At 41.3% G+C, this 23,023-nt stretch overlaps 2 protein-coding genes across 5 annotated transcripts in view; one reads left to right on the top strand and one right to left on the bottom strand.

Moving 5' to 3' along the window:
* The window catches only part of RAB40AL (RAB40A like), a 257,934-nt gene extending 247,928 nt beyond the window's left edge, over positions 1-10,006 (top strand). For 2 of the 4 annotated variants that reach the window (XR_012430016.1, XR_012430020.1), the window contains one exon: positions 6,401-7,269. The gene's annotated coding sequence lies outside the window, so the exon portion shown is untranslated. Of the gene's footprint in view, positions 1-1,457; positions 1,611-6,400; positions 7,270-7,447 lie in introns of those variants that run through there. The other 2 variants (XR_012430023.1, XR_012430017.1) reach the window with 2 other exon arrangements.
* An 11,435-nt stretch (positions 10,007-21,441) lies between these two features.
* On the bottom strand, positions 21,442-23,023 carry BEX1 (brain expressed X-linked 1). Its single transcript, XM_045384201.1, has 3 exons — positions 22,948-23,023; positions 22,474-22,563; positions 21,442-22,084 (listed from the first exon to the last, which is right to left on the bottom strand). The coding sequence occupies exon 3, from the start codon at positions 22,077-22,079 to the stop codon at positions 21,693-21,695; it is 387 nt and encodes a 128-aa protein (XP_045240136.1). The 5' UTR covers positions 22,080-22,084; positions 22,474-22,563; positions 22,948-23,023; the 3' UTR covers positions 21,442-21,692.

Raw genomic sequence — 23,023 nt, forward strand, 5'->3', positions numbered from 1 at the left:
TTAAAAACTGTTTTCAGACTTGTTTGTGACCTAATATATGATATATCCTTGAGAATAATCCATGTTTTGAGAAGAAGAGCATGTATTCTCCAACCATTGGATGAAAGGTTCTATAAATATTTACTAGCTCAATTTAGTCTATAATGGAGATTAAGTCTGATGTTTGTTGATTTTCTGTCTGGATGATGTCCAATCCTAAAAGTAGAGCGTTGAAGTCTCCAGCTGTTATTGTGTTGATGTCTGTCTTTCTCCTTAGCTCCAGTAATATTTACTTTATATATCTGCATGCTCCATTGTTGGGTACATACATATTTATAATTGTTATATCTTTTTGTTTAATTGACCCATTTTGTATTTTATAATGATGTTCTTTGTTTCTATTTATAGTTTTTGTCTTGAAACCTATTTTGTTTGATATGACTATAGTGACTCTTGCTCTTTTTTGGTTTCCATTCACATGGAATATCTTTTTACATCCCTTTATTTCTATTCTATATTTGGCTTTATAGATGAAGTATGTTTTTTGTAGGCAACAGATAGTTCTAATTTTTTGTCAATTCAGCCACTCTACATCTTTCAACTAGAAAGTTTAGTTCATTTACATTCAATGTTATTATTGATAAGTAAGGACTTACTCTTGCCATTTTGTTATATGTTTTCTGTTGTTTTGTGGTCTTCTCTTCCTTCTTTTCTTCTTCCCTGTCTTCCTTTTAGTGAAGATTATTTTCTCTGGTGGTATGTTTTAATTTCTTGTTGTTTTTGTTTGTTTTGTTTTGCTTCTGTTGTGTGTTTTTGATTTGAGGTTACCCTGAAGCTTGCAAATAATGTCTTATAACCCATTATTTTAAACTGGTGACAAGTTAACACTGATTACATATACAAACAAACAAATAAGCATAGAGAAAACTAATAAAACTCTACACTTTAACTTTTTTCATGTGCTTTTTAACTTTTTTTGTTTCCATTTATATCTTAATGTACTGTCTATGTTGGGAGCAATCCCCCCAAAATCTGGTTGTAAACCAGTCCCAAGACTGGCCATAAACAAAATCTCTGCAGCACTGAAACATGTTCATAATGGCCCTGATGCCCACACTGGAAGGTTTTGGGTTTACAGGAATGAAGGCAAGGAACCCCTGGCCCGCCAGGGTGGAAAACCTATTAAAGGTATTCTTAAGCCACAAATAATAGCATGAGTGATCTGTGACTTAAGGGAGTGTTCCTGCTGCAGTTAACTAGCCCAACCTATTCCTTTAATTTGGCCCATCCCTACGTTTCCCATAAGGGATACTTTTAGTTAATTTAATATCTATAGAAACAATGCTAATGACTGGTTTGCTGTTAATAAATATGTGGGTAAATCTCTGTTTGGGGCTCTCAGTACTGAAGGCTGTGAGACCCCTGATTTCCTACTTCACACCTCTATATTTCTGTGTGTGTGTCTTTAATTCCTCTAGCGCCACTGGGTTAGGGTCTCCTTGACCAAGCTGGTCTCAGCAAGTGGCGTCCATTCATGGGGGCTCAAATCCAGGTCGAAGGGTCACCAGAATGACGGTTGGAATGGAAAACTAGCTGGAGGATACCCGAGTACTCTTAAAACAATTCCTGTGGTGAGTAAGAAGGGGAGCTTGGAAGCATCAGGGTAACGATGCGACAGGTATGGGGTCTGGTTCATTTCACCTTGGAACTTTTTCACACTGATAATGAGGAGGAACAAGAGTATAGTGAAGTAACAGACAAGGTTACAGAGCATGTTTATTTGCCAGCTAAAGCACAAAGGAAGGAGAGGTTCATCCCTACCCTTCCGCACCCCTTCATTATTATTTTGAAGAAAATGACCCTCCAAATCTTTCTTTTCCAGAGGACACTGGGCGAAAAGTAGTTGCCCCAGTGACTGTTCAAGCAGCGCCTCAAGCAACGGCTCTTAGTTCTATTCAGGCAGGAATTCAGCAAGCTAGACAAGATGGTGATTTAGAGGCTTGGCAGTTCCCTGTTAGAATACATCCACCAGATCAACAGGGAAACATTACAGCTACATTTGAGCCTTTTCCTTTTAAATTACTCAAAGAATTTAAACAAGGTATAAATCAGTATGGACCAGGTTCTCCTTTTGTAATGGGACTGTTAAAGAATGTTACTGTTTCCAGTCAGTTGATTCCTACTGACTGGGGCACTCTTACTTGAGCTTGTCTAACTCCTGCTCAGTTCTTAAAATTTAAAACTTCGTGGGCAGATGAAGCTCCCATTCAGGTAGCTCGCAAAGCCCAGGCCAAACCTCAAATTAACTGCAGACCAACTTTTGGGGGTTGGTGGCTGGGCTGGTTTAGATGTACAACTGGTCATGCAGGATGATGCCATAGAACAGCTTAAAGGAGTGTGCATTAGAGCTTAGGGAAAAAAATCACTTCAGGTGGGGAACAATACCCTTCCTTTGGTGCTATAAAACAGGGGCCAAGAGAACCATACATTGATTTTATAGCTCGGTTACAGGAGTCCCTTAAAAAGATGATTGCAGATATAGTGTTGCAGTTATTAGCTTTCGACAATGTTAATCCCGATTGCCAGGCTGCTCTGTGACATATCAGAGGGAAAGCACGTTTAGTTGATTATATCAAGGCCTGTGATGGTATTGGAAGTAATCTGCATAAAGCTACTTTGTTGGCACAGGCAATGGCAGGACTGAGAGTGGATAAAGTAAATACTCCATTTCCTGGAGCTTGTTTTAACTGTGGGAAGCATGGTCATACTAAAAAAGAATGTAGAAAACATCAGCTAGTCAGGCTGCCAGATAGGGGAAAAAAGAAAACTGTCGAGCCTGAAATATGTCCAAAATATAAAAAAGGAAAACATTGGGCTATTCACTGTCACTCTAAGTTTGATAAAGATGGGAACCCGATTTCGGGAAACGCCATGAGGGGCCCGTCCCGGGCCCCGTTCTAAACCGGGGCATTTCCAGCTCAGGCCATTCCCTCACCCCTGTACAATGTCTGTCCCCTGCCACAGCCAGTAGTGCCACAGTAGATTTATGCTGCACAAAAACTGTGAGCCTTCTGCCTGGGAAACCCCCGCAAAAGATCCCAACAAGAGTCTGTGGACTCTTGCCAGCAGGGACAATAGGATTACTTTTAGGAAGGTCTAGTGTAAGTTTAAAAGGCGTACAAATATATACAAGAGTCATTGATTCAGATTACAATGGGGAAATTCAAATTGTTATATCTACTTCTGTTCCGTGGAAAGCAGAACCAGGAGAGTGCATAGCACAGCTCCTGATTGTGCTGTATGTGGGAATGGGAAAAAGTGAAATTAAATGAACAGGAGGATTCAGAAGCACAAATAAACAAGGCAAAGCAGCTTATTGGGTAAATCAAATTACTGATAAATGTCCTACCTGTGAAATAACTATTCAAAGAAAGAAATTTAAAGGTTTGGTAGATACAGTAGCAGATATTTCAATCATTTCTCTACAGCACTGGCCATCCGTGTGGCCAATTCAACCCACTCAATTTAACATAGTTGGAGTTGGTAAAGCCCCTGAAGTATATCAAAGTAGTTATATTTTGCATTGTGAAGGGCCCAATGGACAACCTGGGACTATTCAACCTATTATAACTTCTGTACCTATAAATCTATGGGGAAGAGATTTATTACAACAATGGGGAGCACAAGTTCTAATTCCAGAACAATTATATAGCCCTCAAAGTCAACATATGATGCGTGAAATGGGGTATGTCCCTGGTATGGGACTAGAAAAAAATTTGCAAGATTTGAAAGAACCACTTCAAGCGGGAAAACAAAGTTCCCGCCAAAGATTAGGATATCATTTTTGATGATGGCCATGGTTAAGCCTCCAGAACCTATATCTTTAAAATGGTTAACAGATAAGCCAATTAGGATAGAACAATGGCCGCTAAGTAAAGAGAAACTAGAGGCTTTAGAGACACTAGTTACTGAACAATTAGAAAATGGGCGCATAGCTCCAACATTTTCCCCTTGGAATTCTCCAGTTTTCGTAATTAAGAAAAAATCAGGTAAATGGAGAATGTTAACTGACTTAAGAGCCATCAATTCAGTTATACAACCTATGGGAGCATTACAGCTAGGATTGCCTTCTCCTGGTATAATTCCAAAAAAAATGGCCTTCAATAGTCATAGATTTAAAAGACTGTTTCTTTACTATCCCTCTAGCTGAGCAAGACTGTAAATGGTTTGTATTTACAATTCCTGCAGTAAACAACCGGCAGCCTGCTAAGCCTTATCATTGGAAAGTGTTGCCACAGGGCATATCAAACAGCCCAACAATTTGCCAGACGGATGTGGGGCAAGCAATTGAACCTACTCGTAAAAAAATTTCACAGTGTTACCTTATTCACTATAGGGATGATATACTTTGTGCCGCCCCCACTCAAGAAATATTACTCCAATGTTATGATCACTTGCAAAATTCGATTTCTCGTGCTGGTTTAATCATAGCTCCTGACAAAATTCAGACCACTACTCCTTACTCCTACTGGGGGACCTTAGCAAATGACACTACCATTGTGCCACAGAAAGTAACCATATGTAGGGATCAACTAGAAACATTAAATGACTTTCAAAAATTACTAGGGGAGGCCGGGCACGGTGGCTCAAGCCTGTAATCCCAGCACTTTGGGAGGCCGAGACGGGCGGATCACGAGGTCAGGAGATCGAGACCATCCTGGCTGACACGGTGAAACCCCGTCTCTACTAAAAAATACAAAAAACTAGCCGGGCGAGGTGGCGGGCGCCTGTAGTCCCAGCTACTCAGGAGGCTGAGGCAGGAGAATGGCGTGAACCCGGGAGGCAGAGCTTGCAGTGAGCCGAGATCTGGCCACTGCACTCCAGCCTGGGCGGCAGAGCGAGACTCCGTCTCAAAAAAAAAAAAAAAAAAAAAAAAAAAATTACTAGGGGATATTAATTGGATATGACCTGCTCTAGGTGTTGCTACCTATGCCATGAGTAATCTGTTTTCTATCCTTAGAGAAAATACTAGTCTCACTAGTGAAACTAGGCCTCATAAAACTTAGAAACTAGGCCTCATATAGAAAAAATTAACACCAGGTGGCTCTGGATAGGGTCCCACCCTGCCTCAATAGGGTCCCACCCTGATAGGGTCCCACCCTGCCAATTCCGGGAAACAACCTCATGGGGTCCCACCCTGCCAATTCCGGGGGTCCCACCCTGCCTCGAAGTTCCCGGAATCAACAACTCCAGGAAAAAAACCTCATAAGGTCCTGCTCTAACCAATTAGCATAAGACACCTTGCTCAGGCCATAGACAGACCCAATTACCACGCGCCTAAAGCTTTGTTTGAATTTCGCGCCCTAAGCTGTGTTTGAACTTGTATTTGCCTATATAAACAGCCTGTAACAAGCAGTAGGGGTCCCAGGGCCAACTTAGAGCTTGGGACCCTAGCGCGCTAGTAATAAATAACTCTCTGCTGTGAATCTCGTGTCGGTGATCCTTCGCGGCGACCCCTGCCCAGGAGGGAATCGACAGTTCGGTTCCAACACTAGCCCCCGACAATTAACAAAGGAGGCTGAGGCAGAGTTACAACTGATTGAGAAGCAAGCCCATAAAGCTCAGATAAATAAAATAGATCCAGAGAAGACTCTAGATTTGCTAATTTTTTCAACTCAGCATTCACCTACTGGTGTTATTGTCCAAGAACAGGACTTAGTAGAGTGGCTTTTTCTTCCACATGCTAATTCACAGACTTTAACTCCTTATTTAGATCAAATCACTACTATGATAGGGATTGGGAGAACTTGGATTGTTAAATTACATGGATATGATCCTGGAAAAATTATTGTCCCTCTCATGAAGGCACAAATACAGCAAGCTTTTATAAATAGTCTTACTTGGCAAACCCATTTAGCTGACTTTGTGGGTATTCTCAATAATCATTTTCCTAAAACGAAGCTGTCTCAGTTTTTGAAATTAACTAATTGGATCCTCCCTAAAATAACTAAATTTAAACCAATTGAAGGTGCTGAGAATGTTTTTAAAGATGGGCCTAGTAATGGTAAAGCTTCTTATTCTGACTCAAAAAGTAAAGTTTTCCAGACGTCCTATACTTCAGCTCAAAAAGCAGAGCTGGTAGCTGTAATTGAGGTATTGACTGCTTTTGATATGCCTATTAATATGATTTCTGATTCTTCATACGTGATTCTTTCCACACAGTTAATTGAAATTGCTCGGTTACGATTTCATATAGATGAACAACTGCTGACAAAAACAAAAAAGGAGGAAAAATAGGGATTACAGGACAGCCGATACACAATTGAATCTAGCATTATTTGGTGAAAAGATCCCATAACAAAAACTTGGGAAATAGGTAAAATAATAACTTGGGGTAGAGATTATGCTTGTATTTCTCCAGGCCAAAATCAACAGCCGATTTGGATACCATCAAGACACCTGAAACCTTATCCTGAGCCGGATGCTGAGGAAGAGACTCTGGGAGGATCCCGAGGACCCTCCGGTTGCAGCCATGTCGAGACTGACACTGAGGAGGACCCCAACTGTCACGAGCAACACCCGTTGAACACAGCCACTCACCTGGGGACAGATCAAGAAGCTGTCACAGATGGCAGAAGAAAACCTGAGGAAAGCGGGACAACCAGTCACAATAAATAATTTAATGGTAGCTATGATAGCGGTTATCACCACTGCCGTGAGTATTCCTTCAATAAGGGCTGGTAATAATGCTTGGATGCAATCACTCTATGACACAGTTACACATGCTTTGTGATCTCAGTATTTACTCTAATAAATCTGCTCCTATAATTGAGGCATACCACCCTCAAAATCCTATTTGTAAACAGGATTGGACCCAGTTAGAAAAAATGAACATACTTGTTTAGGAAGATTGCTTTGCAGAACAGGCAGAGGTGCTACACAACGATTCCTATGGAATCATTATTAATTGGTCCCCTAAGGGGATGTTTAGCTTGAATTGCACCTCTCAGTCTGCATACCACCGTCACACTATGTTCAGATTATCTGAACAAAATGGTCAGATGGTAGATATAATAAGAAGTACAGCAAAAGTTCCTATTATCTGGAACCATGGGGGTATAGTGGCACCTCAGCCTCAAATGATATGGCCTGCTCTAGGAGCTAAACATAAGGATTTGTGGAAACTATTAAATGCTCTTAATAAGATCAAAATTTGGGAAAGAATAAAAAAGCATCTAGAAGGACACTCTACAAACTTGTTTTTGGATATAGCAAAATTAAAAGAACAAATATTTAAAACATCCCAGGCACACCTGACCTTAATGCCAGGAACTGGAGTGCTTGAAGGAGCTGCAGACAAATTAGCAGCTAGTAACCCATTAAAATGGATAAAAACACTTGAAAGCTCTGTGATTTCAATGATAACTGTGCTTTTAATCTATGTCGTTTGTCTTTGTATACTCTGCAGATGTGGATCCTGACTCCTGCAAGAAGTAGCTCACCGTGACAAAGCTGCCCTTGCTTTTATCAATTTGCAAATCAGAGAAGGGGGACATGTTGGAAGCAAGCCCCCCAAAATCTGGCCATAAACCAGCCCCAAGACTGGCCATAAACAAAATTTCTGCAGCACTGTAACATGTTCATAATGGCCCTGATACCCATGCTGGAAGGTTGTGGGTTTGTGGGAATGAGGGCAAGGAGCACCTGGCCCGCCCAGGGTGGAAAACTGCTTAAAGGCATTCTTAAGCCACAAACAATAGCATGAGCAATCTGTGCCTTAAGGGCATGTTCCTGCTGCAGTTAACTAGCCCAACCTATTCCTTTCATTCGGCCCATCCCTTTGTTTCCCATAAGGGATACTTGTAGTTAATTTAATATCTATAGAAACAATACTAATGACTGGTTTGCTGTTAACATGTGAGTAAATCTCTGTTTGGGGCTGTCAGCTCTGAAGGCTGTGAGACCCCTGATTTCCCACTTCACACCTCTATATTTCTGTGTGTGTGTGTGTCTTTAATTCCTCTAGCACCACTGGGTTAGGGTCTCTGAGACCGAGCTGGTCTCGGCAGTCTACATGTTGGAAATTTGTCATACTTATTTTATATCAGTTCTTCTTTTACTCTTTCTACTTAAGATATGAGTAGTTTACACATCACAATTAGTGTTATAATATTCTGTTTTTCTGTGTGCTCACTATTACCAATGAGTTTTACACCTTCAGATGATAGCTTCTTGCTTATTAATATCTTTTTTTTAGATTGAGGAACTCCCTTTAGAATTTCTTGTAAGACAGGTCTGATGTTGATGAAATCCCTCAGCTTTTGTTTGTCTTGGAAAGTTTTTATTTCTGCTTTATGTTTGAAGGATATTTTCACCAAATATACTTTGCTATGGTAAAAGTTGTTTTTTCCTTCAGCACTTTAAATATATCATGCTACTCTCTTCTGCCTTGTAAGGTTTCTAATGTAAACGTAAAGATCTGCTGGGAGATGTATTGGAACTCCACTGTATTTTTTTCTTTTCTCTTGCTGCTTTTAGGATCCTTCCTTTATCCATGACCTTTGGGAGTTTGATTATTAAATGCCTTGAGGTACCCTTCTTTGTTTTGATAGCAGGTCTTGTTAAGAAGAACGAAAGATTCTGGGTATATATCAGAATGCTTACTTTTAGCATCCCCTTGTCAGAAGCAGGAAGGTATTTTTTTCTGATCTTCACTGTGAGAAACTGGTAGGGCTTCAGACATAAACACACAAAAGTAGGGGTGGATACAGGCTAAGACTGAGCCCACCTGGAGTTTCCAACTCTTAATCTTGTCTACACTGAACCTTCAGTAATTTGTCAATTATGGTTTATGTTTTCCTACCGTGGTACAAGCTCCAGTGGTGGTTTCTGCTCCTGGGCTCCTGCTCCAGGTAAGCTGTGATTCTTTGTATACACCTGTCTGTCTCTCCAATTTGAGGGAACAATAGTTTGCCCTGTGACCTCAATTCTCTCGTAGTCTAAGAATTGTTGTATTTTCAGTTTATCAGTTTTTACATTGTTGCAGAGAGAGAGAGAGAGAGAGAGAGAGAGTCCTGCCCAGAGTCTATCACCTTCCTGGGTTTCGGTACTAGAATGTAAGGTCAGCCGAGAGAAAGGAGGAATAGACCCAAAGTCAGGCAAATACGTTTATTGAACCTGCTGGCTACTCCACTACAGAGGAGGCAGCCCTGAGCTTACAAAATGAGGGATTTAAATGGGGGAGAGAGACCCTGGGGTTGTTTGTTGGTTAATTTTGCCACATATCACCTTGTGACGTTTATTACAGGAGGGTGTAGGTGAAGTTTGTTTATGCTTCCCACGACCTCTCCCTGTGTGGTCCAGATGGTTTATAATTGGGATTTGTTTATTGCAGCAAGGTCTGATAAGTGATGCTGGCTTCACTGCAGCACCTAGATAAGGGCATAGTGGAGGCTTGGGGGAAGGAGAAGAGTTGCAGAGTTTAGGGGGAGGGGTGGGCAGCACGGAGAGGTTTGGGGGAAGTGTTGGCAGTACCAAGAAGTTTTTTGGGGCAGCTTGTCCCTAACAGTAGGCATGATATTTAAGATGAGTCCTAAAGAGTAAATAGTTGTTAGCCAGGGCAGGAGTGTAGTTTGCCTCCCAGGAGAAACAGCAAATGCACAGGCTCTAAGGCAGGAAAGTCCTCAGCCCATTTAGAACTAAAGGAAAGCAGTGTGGCTGGAGCTTAACAATGAAGGGGAAGAGTACCTGTGTCAGAGTAGTGGCCAAGAGCCAGATCTTACAGGGCCTGAAGGATTTTATTTATTTTTTAACTACCTGAATGCAACAGAGGCATTTATTTGATATAATGAGGGGAGGTGTATGCTCTAATTTTCTCGTAAAATGTTCTGGCCGGGTGCGATGGCTCCTGCCCATAATGCCAGCACTGTAGGAGGCCAAGGGGGGCAGATCACGAGGTCAGGATATCGAGACCATCCTGTCCAATATGGTGAAACCTTGTCTCTGCTAAAGTAAAAAAAAAAAAAAATGGCCGGGTGTGGTGGCATGCGCCTGTAGTCCCAGCTACTCAGGAGGCTGACACAGGGGAATCGCTTGAACCCAGGAGGCAGAGGTTACAGTGAGCCAGGATCATGCCACTGCACTCCAGCCTGGCGACAGAGTGAGACTCTGTCTCAAAGAAAAAAAAAATGTTCCTTGGATTGCCATATAGAGACTGGATTGGAGAAGGGTAACAGGAGAAACTGAAAGACCAGTTCACCAGTTCACTGATTATTCAGTGGCCTAAGATCTGTGATAGATACAAAACAATTATGAAACATAATTTAAGGCATCATGAGATGTGGGTGGGAGCAGAACATGGGATGCCTGTGCAGGTCCTCTCTTGCATATAACAACTGCAGGGGGAAAAAAGTGGAAAAACTATGGGGTCCTGTCAGCTCAATAAAAGTCAGAGAAGGGGAGTATCTGTAGAGCCAGAGAAGCTATTGTGAGGAAGACGAATCCGGGTCCGATCTAGAAAGATGGATTGGATTGGAGGGGTTTTTTTGTTTTTCTTTTGTTGTTGTTGTTTGAGGTGTTCTGGAAAGGGCTAGTGAAGTAAAGAGCGTAGCCTGGCTGGAGTGGATGTTATGAGCCTACCAAGTGAACAAACAGTGCCCAATGGAAGCCCTTGCAAACCTCAGCAAGATTCAAAGCTGAGACAACCAAAGTGTTTGTTTTTCAGGGATGTTGTGCAACAACATTCAATGCTGACTTTCTACCTACTCCTGGAAGGAGAGGGATGCCCAACATGGTCCACAGAGCAGGGCAAGATTATGGGAAGGGAGGTGCTGTGTATGTGATAAGAGTGACAACTCTAAAGAATGTATCTATTTGCAGTTCTCTTCACTTGATTCTATTCCTCAATGACGGGTTTTGTGGGCATCCTGTGGGCACAGACCCACATGACTTCCACTTAGCTCTAGTGAATGGCCTTGTCAGAGCTGGTACTCTGAAAAATGCTCCTTGTTCTGGTTTTAACCCCAGGGCTCCAGGGATCCTTCAGATTTTTTTCAGTTGGGGAGCTTTTATTGATTCATATTATTTAGCCTCTCTCTCTCTCTCTCTTTCTCTCTCTCTCTCTCTCTCTGTCTCTCGATCCTCTATTTTTTTTTCTCTCCTCCCCTGGGTGTTGGCACTTTCTGGATTGCCTCAGTTATTTATGCCCTGCCTCCTTTCCTTCCAAAGATTATTCAGCATGTCTTCTTGCTGTCTTTCACCTCTCACCAGGTCCTCTTGGAGTCCATAGTGTCCTCAGCCATTCCTATGTTTGAGGCTCCCAGTGTCATCTATACCTACCTAACATAAATTTCCCTCTTCCTCCCTAACAGAACTCCAAATATCTGGATGTCAACACCATCCCACTTCACCACAAGCTTCGGGGACAGGTCCTAGTTATTCTGAACCTGTCAATACCTGGAATTTACCTAAGGGCCATTACTGGTTGAGGGCGGACAACCCTCTTAAAATGGCCTGATCATATTGAAGGGATGGCATTTTATTCCATAGTTAGGAAAGGTTTTCCCCTCTCTCCTGAGAGACAGAAACAAAGAAGAATGTACACTCTATCACAATAAACAGCCATCTTATTACATTAGGGGTAATTCCAGCCTTAGGATGAAGCTGACACCAGGCACAGCAGAAGATGGTCACAGCACTGACCAGAGATGGAAAGAACCTGGATCCTTAATGACTTCATTTAGTTACTGAATCAATGGCCCCTGATGCCTGTCCTACCTACTGTGCTCTTCCTGCTATGTGAGATCACAAACTTCCTTAATAGTTAAGCTAGTTTAAGGGGATTATTTTTTATATACAGCTAAAACTCCCTATGCAATATAATTGATATAACAATATTGCCTAAAGAGTTTTCCATTTCATTCTGCTCAGAACTACTCCATTATTTATAATGGCTGTATAGTTTTTCTGAGTATTATTGCATCTTAATGTACTAATCCTTCCCATTATTTCTAAGCATTAAAGTCTTACTGAGTTTTTTGGTTTTTCAAAAATGCTAAAATAAACATCCTATTATTGCATATATTTACATTCTTGCACACTTGGATTTTTTTTAAATTTATTTATTATTATTATAATACTTTAAGTTCTAGGGTACATGTGCATAACGTGCAGGTTTGTTACATATGTATACTTGTGCCATGTTGGTGTGCTGCACCCATTGACTCGTCAGCACCCATCAACTCGTCATTTACATCAGGTATAACTCCCAATGCAATCCCTCCTCCCTCCCCCCTCCCCATGATAGGCCCCGGTGTGTGATGTTCCCCTTCCCGAGTCCAAGTGATCTCATTGTTCAGTTCCCACCTATGAGTGAGAACATGCGGTGTTTGGTTTTCTGTTCTTGTGATAGTTTGCTAAGAATGATGGTTTCCAGCTGCATCCATGTCCCTACAAAGGACATAAACTCATCCTTTTTTATGGCTGCATAGTATTCCATGGTGTATATGTGCCACATTTTCTTAATCACTTGGATATTTTCAAAGTCCAAGTACAGATTATTTGTATGACTACTCACTTTTGTTATAGTACAGTAATAGGCATAGAATTTCTAGGTTATAGAATTCTTTTAATACTTATTTCCAACCTACCTTCCACAAATGTTGTACCAGTTCTTATTCTCACCAGCACTGTACAAAACTGCCCATTTTTCTGAACCCTCATCTCTAGGTATGAATAATTAATAATGTCATGGATTCAGAAGTCAGACTGTCTATGTTCAACTCCAGCCTCATAAGTATATAGTAATGTGGCTTTGAATATGTGGTCCAATCTCCTTATACTAGTATCCATAAACAATTTATATGGTTAGGGAAGTTGAATGAGTAAGGTATGTAAAGCACTTAGATCATAAGTGGTCAATAAATGTTGGCTGATGTTATTATCAAAATTATTTGCCAAGTTGATACTTCAAAATGTTACTTGCTCTCATTTGTACTTCCTTGATTACTAGCTGATGTGGACTGAATGTTTCTGTTTCCCCAAAATTAATATGTTCAAGCCCTAATCCCCAGTGTAATGGTATTTAGAGGTAGGATCCTTAGAAGGTAATTAGGGTTAGATTATATCATGAGAGTAAGGCTCTCAGGAGGAGATTGGTGGCCTTATAAAAAGAAAAAGAGACACAGGATCTCTTTCTCTGCCTGTGAAGATACAGCAAGAAGGAAGTCATGTATAATACAAGCTGGGAAGAAAACCCTCACTGAACTCAACAATGCTGGCACTCTTACTCCAACCTCCAGACAGTGAGAAGTAAAATTCTGTTGTTTAAGCCACCTAGTCTATGGTATTTTGTTATAGCAGCTTGAGCTAAGACGTGGATGAAATTGATCATTTTTTCCATGTGTCTACTAGTCAGTCATAAAATTTTTTACCTTTCCTTTTTTCGTCCATTTTATATTTATATGTTCCCCTTTCCTTGATTGATTTGAATCAATTTACTTTATAGTTATAATATTAATCCTTTGTCTTTTCTACATGTAATATTTTTCAGTATTTCATTTGCTTGTTTTTGCATTGTACTTATACAAAATTTTGTTTTTTATGTAATAAAATCAGTTATTTTATGTTTAATTTCCTTGAGTCATATGCTGAGAAATGCCTTTAACATACTTGAATTAAATACTTATCTGTATTTTCTCCCAGTTTTATTATTATTGTACTCAATTTGTTAATCCATTTAACAACTTTGTTTCAAAGAATTCGGTTTTTTTGTTTTTTTGTTTTTTTTTTTTGAGACGGAGTCTCGCTCTGTCACCCAGGCTGGAGTGCAGTGGCCGGATCTCAGCTCACTACAAGCTCCGTCTTCCGGGTTTACGCCATTCTCCTGCCTCAGCCTCGCGAGTAGCCGGGACTACAGGCGCCCACCACCTCGCCCGGCTAGTTTTTGGTATTTTTTAGTAGAGACGGGGTTTCACCGTGTTAGCCAGGATGGTCTCGATCTCCTGACCTTGTGATCCGCCCGTCTCGGCCTCCCAAAGTGCTGGGATTACAGGCTTGAGCCACCGCGCCTGGTCAAGAATTCTTAAAAACATTGCAAAAAGATTATGTTTTTGTTTTTTGGGGTTTTTTTTTTTTGAGACGGAGTCTCGCTCTGTGGCCCAGGCTGGAGTGCAGTGGCTGGATCTCAGCTCACTGTTTTTTTCTTTTTTTTGAGACAGAGTCTCGCTCTGTCGCCCAGGCTGGAGTGCAGTGGCACGATCTCGGCTCACTGCAAGCTCCACCTCCCGGGTTCATGCCATTCTCCAGCCTCAGCCTCCCGAGTAGCTGGGACTACAGGTGCCCGCCACCACGCCCGGCTAATTTTTTTGTATTTTTAGGAGTGACGGGGTTTCACCGTGTTAGCCAGGATGGTCTCGATCTCCTGACCTCATGATCCGCCCGCCTCAGCCTTCCAAAGTGCTGCTGGGATTACAGAGGTGAGCCACCGTGTCCAGCCAAGATTATGTTTAAATGTTAAGTCAAAAAGGAACGTAAAATAGTATATACAGTATGATCCAATTTTTATGAATAAGATTCTATGTATGAATATTTCGTGTAGAAAAACCTAAACAAAAAGAAACTGAAATATTTAATAATATTTAGTAGAATTAAGATTTTTAATTTTTTCTTTCTTTGTGTTTTCCAAAATGATTGTTTATCATTTTTATCGGGCATTTTAAAGTAAGTTTTTTTAATTTTAAAAACATGGTATATCTTTTAAATGATTTGGAATGGTGCTATTTAATAGAAATATATTATGAACTATAAATCTAATTTTAAGTTTTGTAGTAAACGTAATTTAAAAGTAAAAAGAAACAGATAAAATTAATTTTAATAATATATTTAACACAGTATATCCAAAATGCTATCACTTCAACATATAATCAATATAAAATGACTGATATTTCACTTTGTTGTACTATGTCTTTAAAATCCTGTGTGTACTTTATACTTTTAGCACATCTCCAATTGCATTAGTCACTTTTTAAGTTCTCAATATCCAAATATGGCTCATGGTTACCTTATTGTAAATTGCAGATTTGGAACATAAAAAGTACTGAATTCCACATTGGTCTGAATCTCAATCATTTGCTGAACCATTGCTTCATATCACTTTTGAAATGCAGTTGATATGAATTAAAGAACACAAACTGAAGTGCCTCTGGGGGCCAGGAAGGTAACTAGGTAATGTGAACAAGCTTTTCTTTCTTTAAAGCTGAGTAAGGAAAGTAAAACGGAAACACCTGCCTTTCTAAAGGATTGAAACCAACACTAGGCTACCTCCAGTCAACTGATGCAATGTGGGAATGCAACCCCAGGGTTTACAAAACTCCTGATTTTTCATGAAAATCTAAAATCTTGATTTTTCCTGTGGAATTTATCAATTATTAAATATCAGCAGTGATTCAAAAATCATACATCAGTGTGTGATACAAACTATGTGCTTGTCAGATTCGATCCTCTTTAGGCCAAATTTTGACATCTGGGATCAATAAATACTTTTAAAAACCCACTAATGTTATTAACTTTGAAAGATTAGACTACCCATTTTTAGTGAATCAAAAGCATTTTTTCATTTTACTGCTTTATAACATTAACAGCTAGCATTTACTGAGAGCTTAGCATGTGAAGGGCATCTTGCTAAACACTTTCAGCATTTCATAGATAAAAGAAATAAAGCTAAGGGAGGTTGACCAACTTTGTTTAAGGTCACACACGGTGCTTGTAAGTGGTGGTGCCAATATTTGAAGTAAGGTCTCCTGACTCCAAAGTCCATGCTTCTACAAACACTCCTTTAAACTGCCTAGGAGTATCCATGTCTAGGTAATCAACCAATCTATCCCTTCCCACCATTACACCTACCCCCACTTTTCACAAACGCACAACACACACACTCTCACACACTTTTCTTGGCCCTTTTGCTCATAAGAGTACTGTATACAGCTGACTTCTGTCTACCTTGATCTCGTTTTATTTCATCTTCCCCTCATTTATGCTCATCCTACATCTCGTTTACAACACGTATTTCCTTTTCTCACTTTCATCTTTCATTTTCTTTGCATGGGAATGTTCCCCTTTTAATCACATTGATGAGGGAGGCCTTTAAGCAAGTGGTGTGCTCTTGACAGCAAATTGTGCACATCCCTTCTCAACTCTGCATTAAGTGACATCATGTTGGTAGCTGGAAATCAACTGTAGCCGGAGCATTTACATAGTGGAAATAGGCTAACACTACAAACAGTTTAATGGAAACTCAATTGTTAAACATTTATCAATACACAACTGCCTTTGTCCTTGTTAAGACATCTGATAGAAAGCTTGTCTTTATATCTGCCCATCTACCTTTTCCTTTGGTTCTGTAAATACTATCTTTTGGAATTCAAACTCTCACTACTTCCTTCAACTGATTATATTGATTCATAGCTTGTGTGGTAAATTTTATTCCTTTAACATTCATAAGAATTTTATTTTCTAGTTCTTTTGGGACAGTTTATTATAAATTCCCCGTGGAATGAAGCTGCTTTTTATTCTTTTAAAAAAATACATTTTAGTACCTCAAGTATCCATTAGTTAATAGCTGTTCTGATCTGTATTGAATGCATTTTCTTCACTGGGCTAGTCGAATATTACTGGCAGAACCCCCTTCAGCTCATTCTGCATTGGTTTGTGCCCTGTTTTTGCATCTTTCCTTCTCTCTAAAGCTGCCTCTTACCCTACACTTATGCCATCTATTTCATAGTTCCTTTCCTTAAAATATTCTAAAATTTGTCATTGGTCTTCAAGTTTTGTTTCAACCCCATGCTGTTTCAAAGGATCTCCAAGCCTCTGCTCATGAGAGCATACTATTACTATTATTTTTCTTACTGAAGCACTTCCATTGCCCCACCTCCATGGGACTACTTCCAGATGATGTTGACTAGATGAACCCAATCTTTTCAGTATCATATTCACAGATATTTTCCTGCTTTATCCACAGAGATGGAAAATCATGTCTGTTGTCTATAAGATTTACTCATTTATAACTCTCATAGGACATCTTTATTTCCAAAATGTGAGGCCCTGAAGACTCACAATTATGTCCTTCATGTACAGTCAGTTGTCCCTCAATGTCCATGGAGGACTGGTGTCAGGAACCCCCAGGAATATAAAAATATGCAGATGCAGATGCTCATTTTCTTTAAATAAAATGACATAGAGTTTGCCCATAACCTATACACATCCTCCTGTAAACTTTACACAATGTCTAGATTATTTTTAATACCTTATGCAATGCCTACATATAACTTTGTTAAATGCAAATTCAATGTAGTACTTGCATATTGCAAATTCAAATTTTTCTTGTTGAAACTTTATGGAATTTGTTTTTCCAAATATTTTCAATCCATGATTGGGTGAGTCCATGGATGCAGAACCCACAGATATGAAGGGCCTACTGTATTTATGTTAGTCCCCTAAATTTTGTGCATCTTGAGAAAAAAAATGACATCGTGGTGACATACTCCATCCCTTCTTCAATCAAACTGGTTGATGAAATGGTTTCTTATGCTTGTTGGTTTATCCTGTTGTCTCAGTCCCATGCTTCCTCTAATAGCACTGTAATACAACTTGTCATTGCAGGTATATACTCAATGGCAACAGTGAATGGTAATCTTGTAATTTATGCCTGCATCTTTCCGACTTTATCAGCCTGCAGCCACTTTTCCTTTTTTTTTCTTTTTGAGACAAAGTCTCGCTCTGTCACCCAGGCTGGAGTGCAATGGTGGGATCTCGGCTCACCGCAAGCTCCTCCTCCCGGGTTCAAGCAATTCTCCTGCCTCAGCCTCCCAAGTAGCTGGGATTACAGGCGCCCGCCACCATGCCCAGCTAGTTTTCGTATTTTTAGTAGAGATGGGGTTTCACCATGTGGGCCAGGCTGGTCTCTGACTCCTGGCCTCAGGTGATCCACCCATCTCAGCCTCCCAAAGTGCTGAGATTACAGGCATGAGCCACCATGCAGATATTTTTTTTTCTTCTAGAGTTAAACAAGTTACTTTGACAAATCTGAGTACATGTAACTATTTGACAAGACTTCTGAAAAATGCAGATATCAGAGTATCAAATGACTGTTTGGGATTACTCAGTTGTGTGTGATGACCCTTCCTTATCCTCAGACTGTCTTAAATTTTCATTGCATAAATAGACCAGCTTTTCTGTTATCATTTGCTAGACTTTCAGAGTCTGTGACCCCAGACCTATGTTGGATCTGAGGCATTTTTTCAAACACGCATTCTTTTGTCAGCTTCTCAGTAGAAGGCTTTACATTAGGTGTTTCTTGTTATTTGTAACTTGATGAGGCCAATAGTGTTCCTCAAGCACATAATTAATTTTGTGTTAGTTTACATAGCTTGAGGTTAAAAATTAAGAGACCTGGCAGGGCGCAGTGACTCACACCTGTAAGCCCAACACTTTGGGAGGCCGAGGCAGGCAGATCACCTGAGGTCAGGAGTTCGAGACCAGCCTGGCCAACATGGTGAAACCCCATCTCTATGAAAAATACAAAAATTAGCCAGGCATGGTGGTGGGCACCTGTAATCCCAGCTACTTGGGAGGCTGAGACAAGAGAATCATTTGAACCTGGGAGGCAGAGGTTGTAGTGAGCTGAGACTGTGTTATTGCACTCCAGCCTAGGCAACAAGAGTGAAACTCCATCTATCTATCTATCTATCTATCTATCTATCTATCTATCTATCTATCTATATGAGACCACTGAGAATTTGAATACTGACTGGACATTAAGAAATTTTTGTCCATTTTTATTTGTGATAATGGTGCTGTGGTTGTTTTTAAAAGTCTTTAGAGACTGTATTAGTTATCTATTGTTGTGTAACAAATCACCCCAAAATTTAGCAGCTTACAAGAACGTTCATTTATTATCCCAGAGATTCTGTGAATCAAAAGTCTGGGTGTGGCTTATCTGGATCTTCCACCTCAGGGTCTTTTAGAAGGCTGTAATCAAGATGTTAGCCTGGGCCACAGTTTTATCTGAAGACTAAGCTGGGCAAGAATCTGATTCCAAACTCACCTTTGTTGTTTTGGCAGGATTCAATTCCTTGAGGACTATTAGACTGAGGGCCTCAGTTCCTCACTGGCTGTTGGCTGGCGAACACTCTCAATTCCTTGCTATATGTGCCTCTCCAACATGGCAGCTTGTTTCATCAAAGCCAGCAAGTGGGAGGAAGAAGGAAGGAAGAGAGACAAGGAATCTGCTAGCACGATGACAATCACAATCTTCTGTAACATAATCACAGAAGTGACATCCTGTCACTTTTGCTGTGTTCTATTGATTAAAAGTAAGACAGTGATTTTACCTACACTCCATAGGAGGGATAATTACACTAAGGCATGAACACTCTATCCAAGGCTAACATGAAATTTGCATATCTCAGTTCTGTCAATGGGAATTTTTATGTGCTTCATTTGCTTTTGTAAGCTCACTGAATAGTTCTTTGGATCTGGATCTGTTGTTAGCTTGTATTTCTTTTTAACATAATCCATGTTAAGAAAAATACAATTGAGTACAAAAGAAATCACCTAATATCAGGCCGGGCGCGGTGGCTCAAGCCTGTAATCCCAGCACTTTGGGAGGCCGAGACGGGCGGATCACGAGGTCAGGAGATCGAGACCATCCTGGCTAACACGGTGAAACCCCGTCTCTACTAAAAATACAAAAAACTAGCCGGGCGAGGTGGCGGGCGCCTGTAGTCCCAGCTACTCAGGAGGCTGAGGCAGGAGAATGGCGCAAACCCGGGAGGCGGAGCTTGCAGTGAGCTGAGATCCGGCCACTGCACTCCAGCCCGGGCTACAGAGCAAGACTGCGTCTCAAAAAAAAAAAAAAAAAAAAAAAAAAAAAAAAAAAAAAAAAAAAAAGAAATCACCTAATATCCTACAAAAGATAACAAAATTCAAATTGTTATGTAATAAATCTAATGCTTTTTTCATGATCTCATCCTTTACATTTTAATGCTTCCCTGAATTCAGATATTCACCTTTATATTCTACAAGTTATTATGGCTTTTAAGAATTGATACCGGCCAGGTGCAGTGGCTCACGCCTGTAATCCCAGCACTTTGGGAGGCCAAGGCGGGCGGATCACGGGGTCAGGAGATCGAGACCATCCTGGCTAACATGGTGAAACCCCGTGTCTACTAAAAAACACAAAAAATTAGCCAGGCATGGTGGCGACTAATAATGTGTATGAATCCACATTTTCAAGAAAGTCCCCTGGTGATTCTCACACAGGTGGCAGATTAGCATAGTTTTGGAAACACTGTGACATTACTAAATGAACCCAGTGTTCCTTTAGGAATGGCAAGTAATCTAAGTTACACGTCTAAAGTTATTTACTTGTTTAAACATTGAACCAAGACAAAAACGCAGAGCTCCTGACTCAGTCATTATTAATTTTACTTTGGTTAAGTGCCTGCCTCGTCAGGAAGAAATCATAGCATGACCAACAGACATCTTAATCCTGAGAACAGGAGGTATGCTGGACTAGTGAGACCTACTTTGAGCACTCTGCTAAATATCTGAAGGGAAAATCTGAGGATGGGAGTCTTGCATAATAGGTGTGGATGGGAGAAAAAACAGGTAAACACAGGTCTCACACAAATGACCTCATTCCAGTCATGTGAAGGAAATGCCACCCCCAATTTATACAAGGTCCTGGGTTTATTTACCTGGCTAAGAGATCCAAATTTGATCAGCAAGTATTTTTTTTTCTTTTTTTAAAAAAACTTTTAGGTTCCAGGGTACATGTGAATGTTTGTTACATAGGTGAATTCCTGTCATGGGCCGGGGGCAGGTTGGGGGGTTGTTGTACAGATTATTTCATCACCCAGGTATTAAGCACAGCACCCAATAGTTATCTTTTAGGTTCCTCTTCCTCCTCCCACTCTCCACCCCTACAGATCCCAGTGTGTTGTTCCCTTTTTTGTGTTCATGAGTTTTCATTTAGCTCCCACTTATAAATGAGAACACACAGTATTTGGTTTTCTGTTCCTGCATTAGTTTGCTAAGGATAATAGCCTCCAGCTCTATCCATATTCCCACAAAAGACATGATTTCTTTATTTTTATGGCTGCATAATATTCCATGATGTACATTTTTCTTTATCCAGTCTCTCACTGATGGACATTTATGTTGATTCCATGTCTTTGCTATTGTGAGTAGTGCTGATCAGCAAGTATTTATTAAGTGACTCTACTGCTTTCAAAGGTTATTTAAAAATGTTTCCAATTCTTCTTAAATTACAGAAAATATAAAAAATACATTAACCCATCCAATAGAATGAGTTCCTATATTAATCCTTTGGTATATTTAATTTCAGTACTTTTCATGTATTAAGTAGATTAATATAATTTTTTAAACAAAAAAAGAATATAGAGATTGTTTTTTAAAGCTGCTTTATTAACTTCACAATATATAATGAGCATCTTTCCATGCAATAGGTAAAATTCTTCTGCTAACAAAAATCTTACAGACTGGTTCAAAAACACAATATTCAATTAGAAGCTGGTAATAGGAGACCCACGTAAACAAGTGACAGGTAAAGGTTTACAACAAGGGCACATCATGAACATGTAAATTTCGAAAGCAGGGGTCTGTCTCCCTAATAACTTTAGGGAAACCATCAGGATTCAGGGCATAAGGCAAAACTCATCGTGATGGTCATGGTGCGGGGGGTCAGTGCTGACTGCCCGCAGACTATGACTCAACTGCTTTTCCCTCAGCTTTTCCATCAGCTGTCTCACCTCCTCCCCAATCCTTTCCATATTCTCTTCCCTCATCCTTGCCTGTGGTTCTCCAAGCCTATGCATCATATCCCATCTATACTGCAGGATGGGCTGCCTAACGCGGAACCGCCTACGATTTCCTCTAGGCACACAGTATTCACCAGCATCCAAAGGGAGGGCCAAGGGCTCCCCTTTATTAGCAACTTGCTCCTTTTCTTCCTTTTCTTCATTTTCTTGGTTGGTATTTTCCATGCTGAGATTGTTTACCGCTCGTTTCTCTTTGGACTCCATTACTCCTAGGAGACAAAAGGAGAGAGAAGGGGCTGAACAGCTGGTGAACGCTTCAGTACCGAGGACAGAGGCATGGATACTCATTTTTCAGAATTCCGCGTCATGGATATCAACATGTTTTGTTTTAATTTCATGTTTCCCACCAGAGAGGCTTAGTGCGCCCACTAGGGGGCCTCCATTCGAGCCCCCCCCACCCCCGCCCCCACCCCCACCCCCGCCCCCGCCCCCCGACCTCTCGTGTCTTCCCATCCCTCCCCACAAACCCACCATTTTCCCTACAGATCCATCCCTAGATCTCGGCAGGCACCAAAATGGAGGACGAGAGATGGGGGAGTTGGGAGGGGACCTCAGACTGCACTCTGCACCCGCCCCCACCACCGTCCCTCGCACTGACCTGGGCCTATCCTTGCAGTCTCCTCCTTCTCCCGATTCTCGCCGCGAGGTGCGCCGTCGGGACACTTGGCCCCGCAGACCTGCAGATGGGCTGGGGTGCGGGGAGCGGGGGCTGCTGCATCGGAAAGCTAGCGAGGAACCGCGGGCACCCGGCTCCTTCCCCGCCCAGGGCCCTCCTCACTGCCAGCGCCCCGCGTCTCCCGCCCCCCGCCCCCACCCTCGGCCGCCCCGCCCCCAGTGGTGTTCACCGTTTTCCTGCAAGGACTCGGGAATGGTTTTCCATCGCTCTTGGTTGCTCTGGTGCCCCTGGAGCCCCAACCGCCCCTGCTTCCCCACCCCAGGGGACCACTATGTTCCCAAGAATGTTGGGTTGTGGAGAAAGCTGGCCGGGACCCCCTGCGCTGTTCTGTGCCCGTCAGGGGGTCGGTAAGCCGCTGCTGGCCTGGTCAGGGCGCGCCGGCCCCGGGGCCCTTACCTGCTCCGCTTTCCCCTGGGCCGGATGCCAGCCCGCCGAGCGCAGGGCAGCGGGGAGCTGGTAGCTAGACGCGAGT

Source organism: Macaca fascicularis, chromosome X, assembly GCF_037993035.2.
Source record: "Macaca fascicularis isolate 582-1 chromosome X, T2T-MFA8v1.1".
In the NCBI taxonomy this organism is placed as follows: Eukaryota; Metazoa; Chordata; class Mammalia; order Primates; family Cercopithecidae; genus Macaca; species Macaca fascicularis.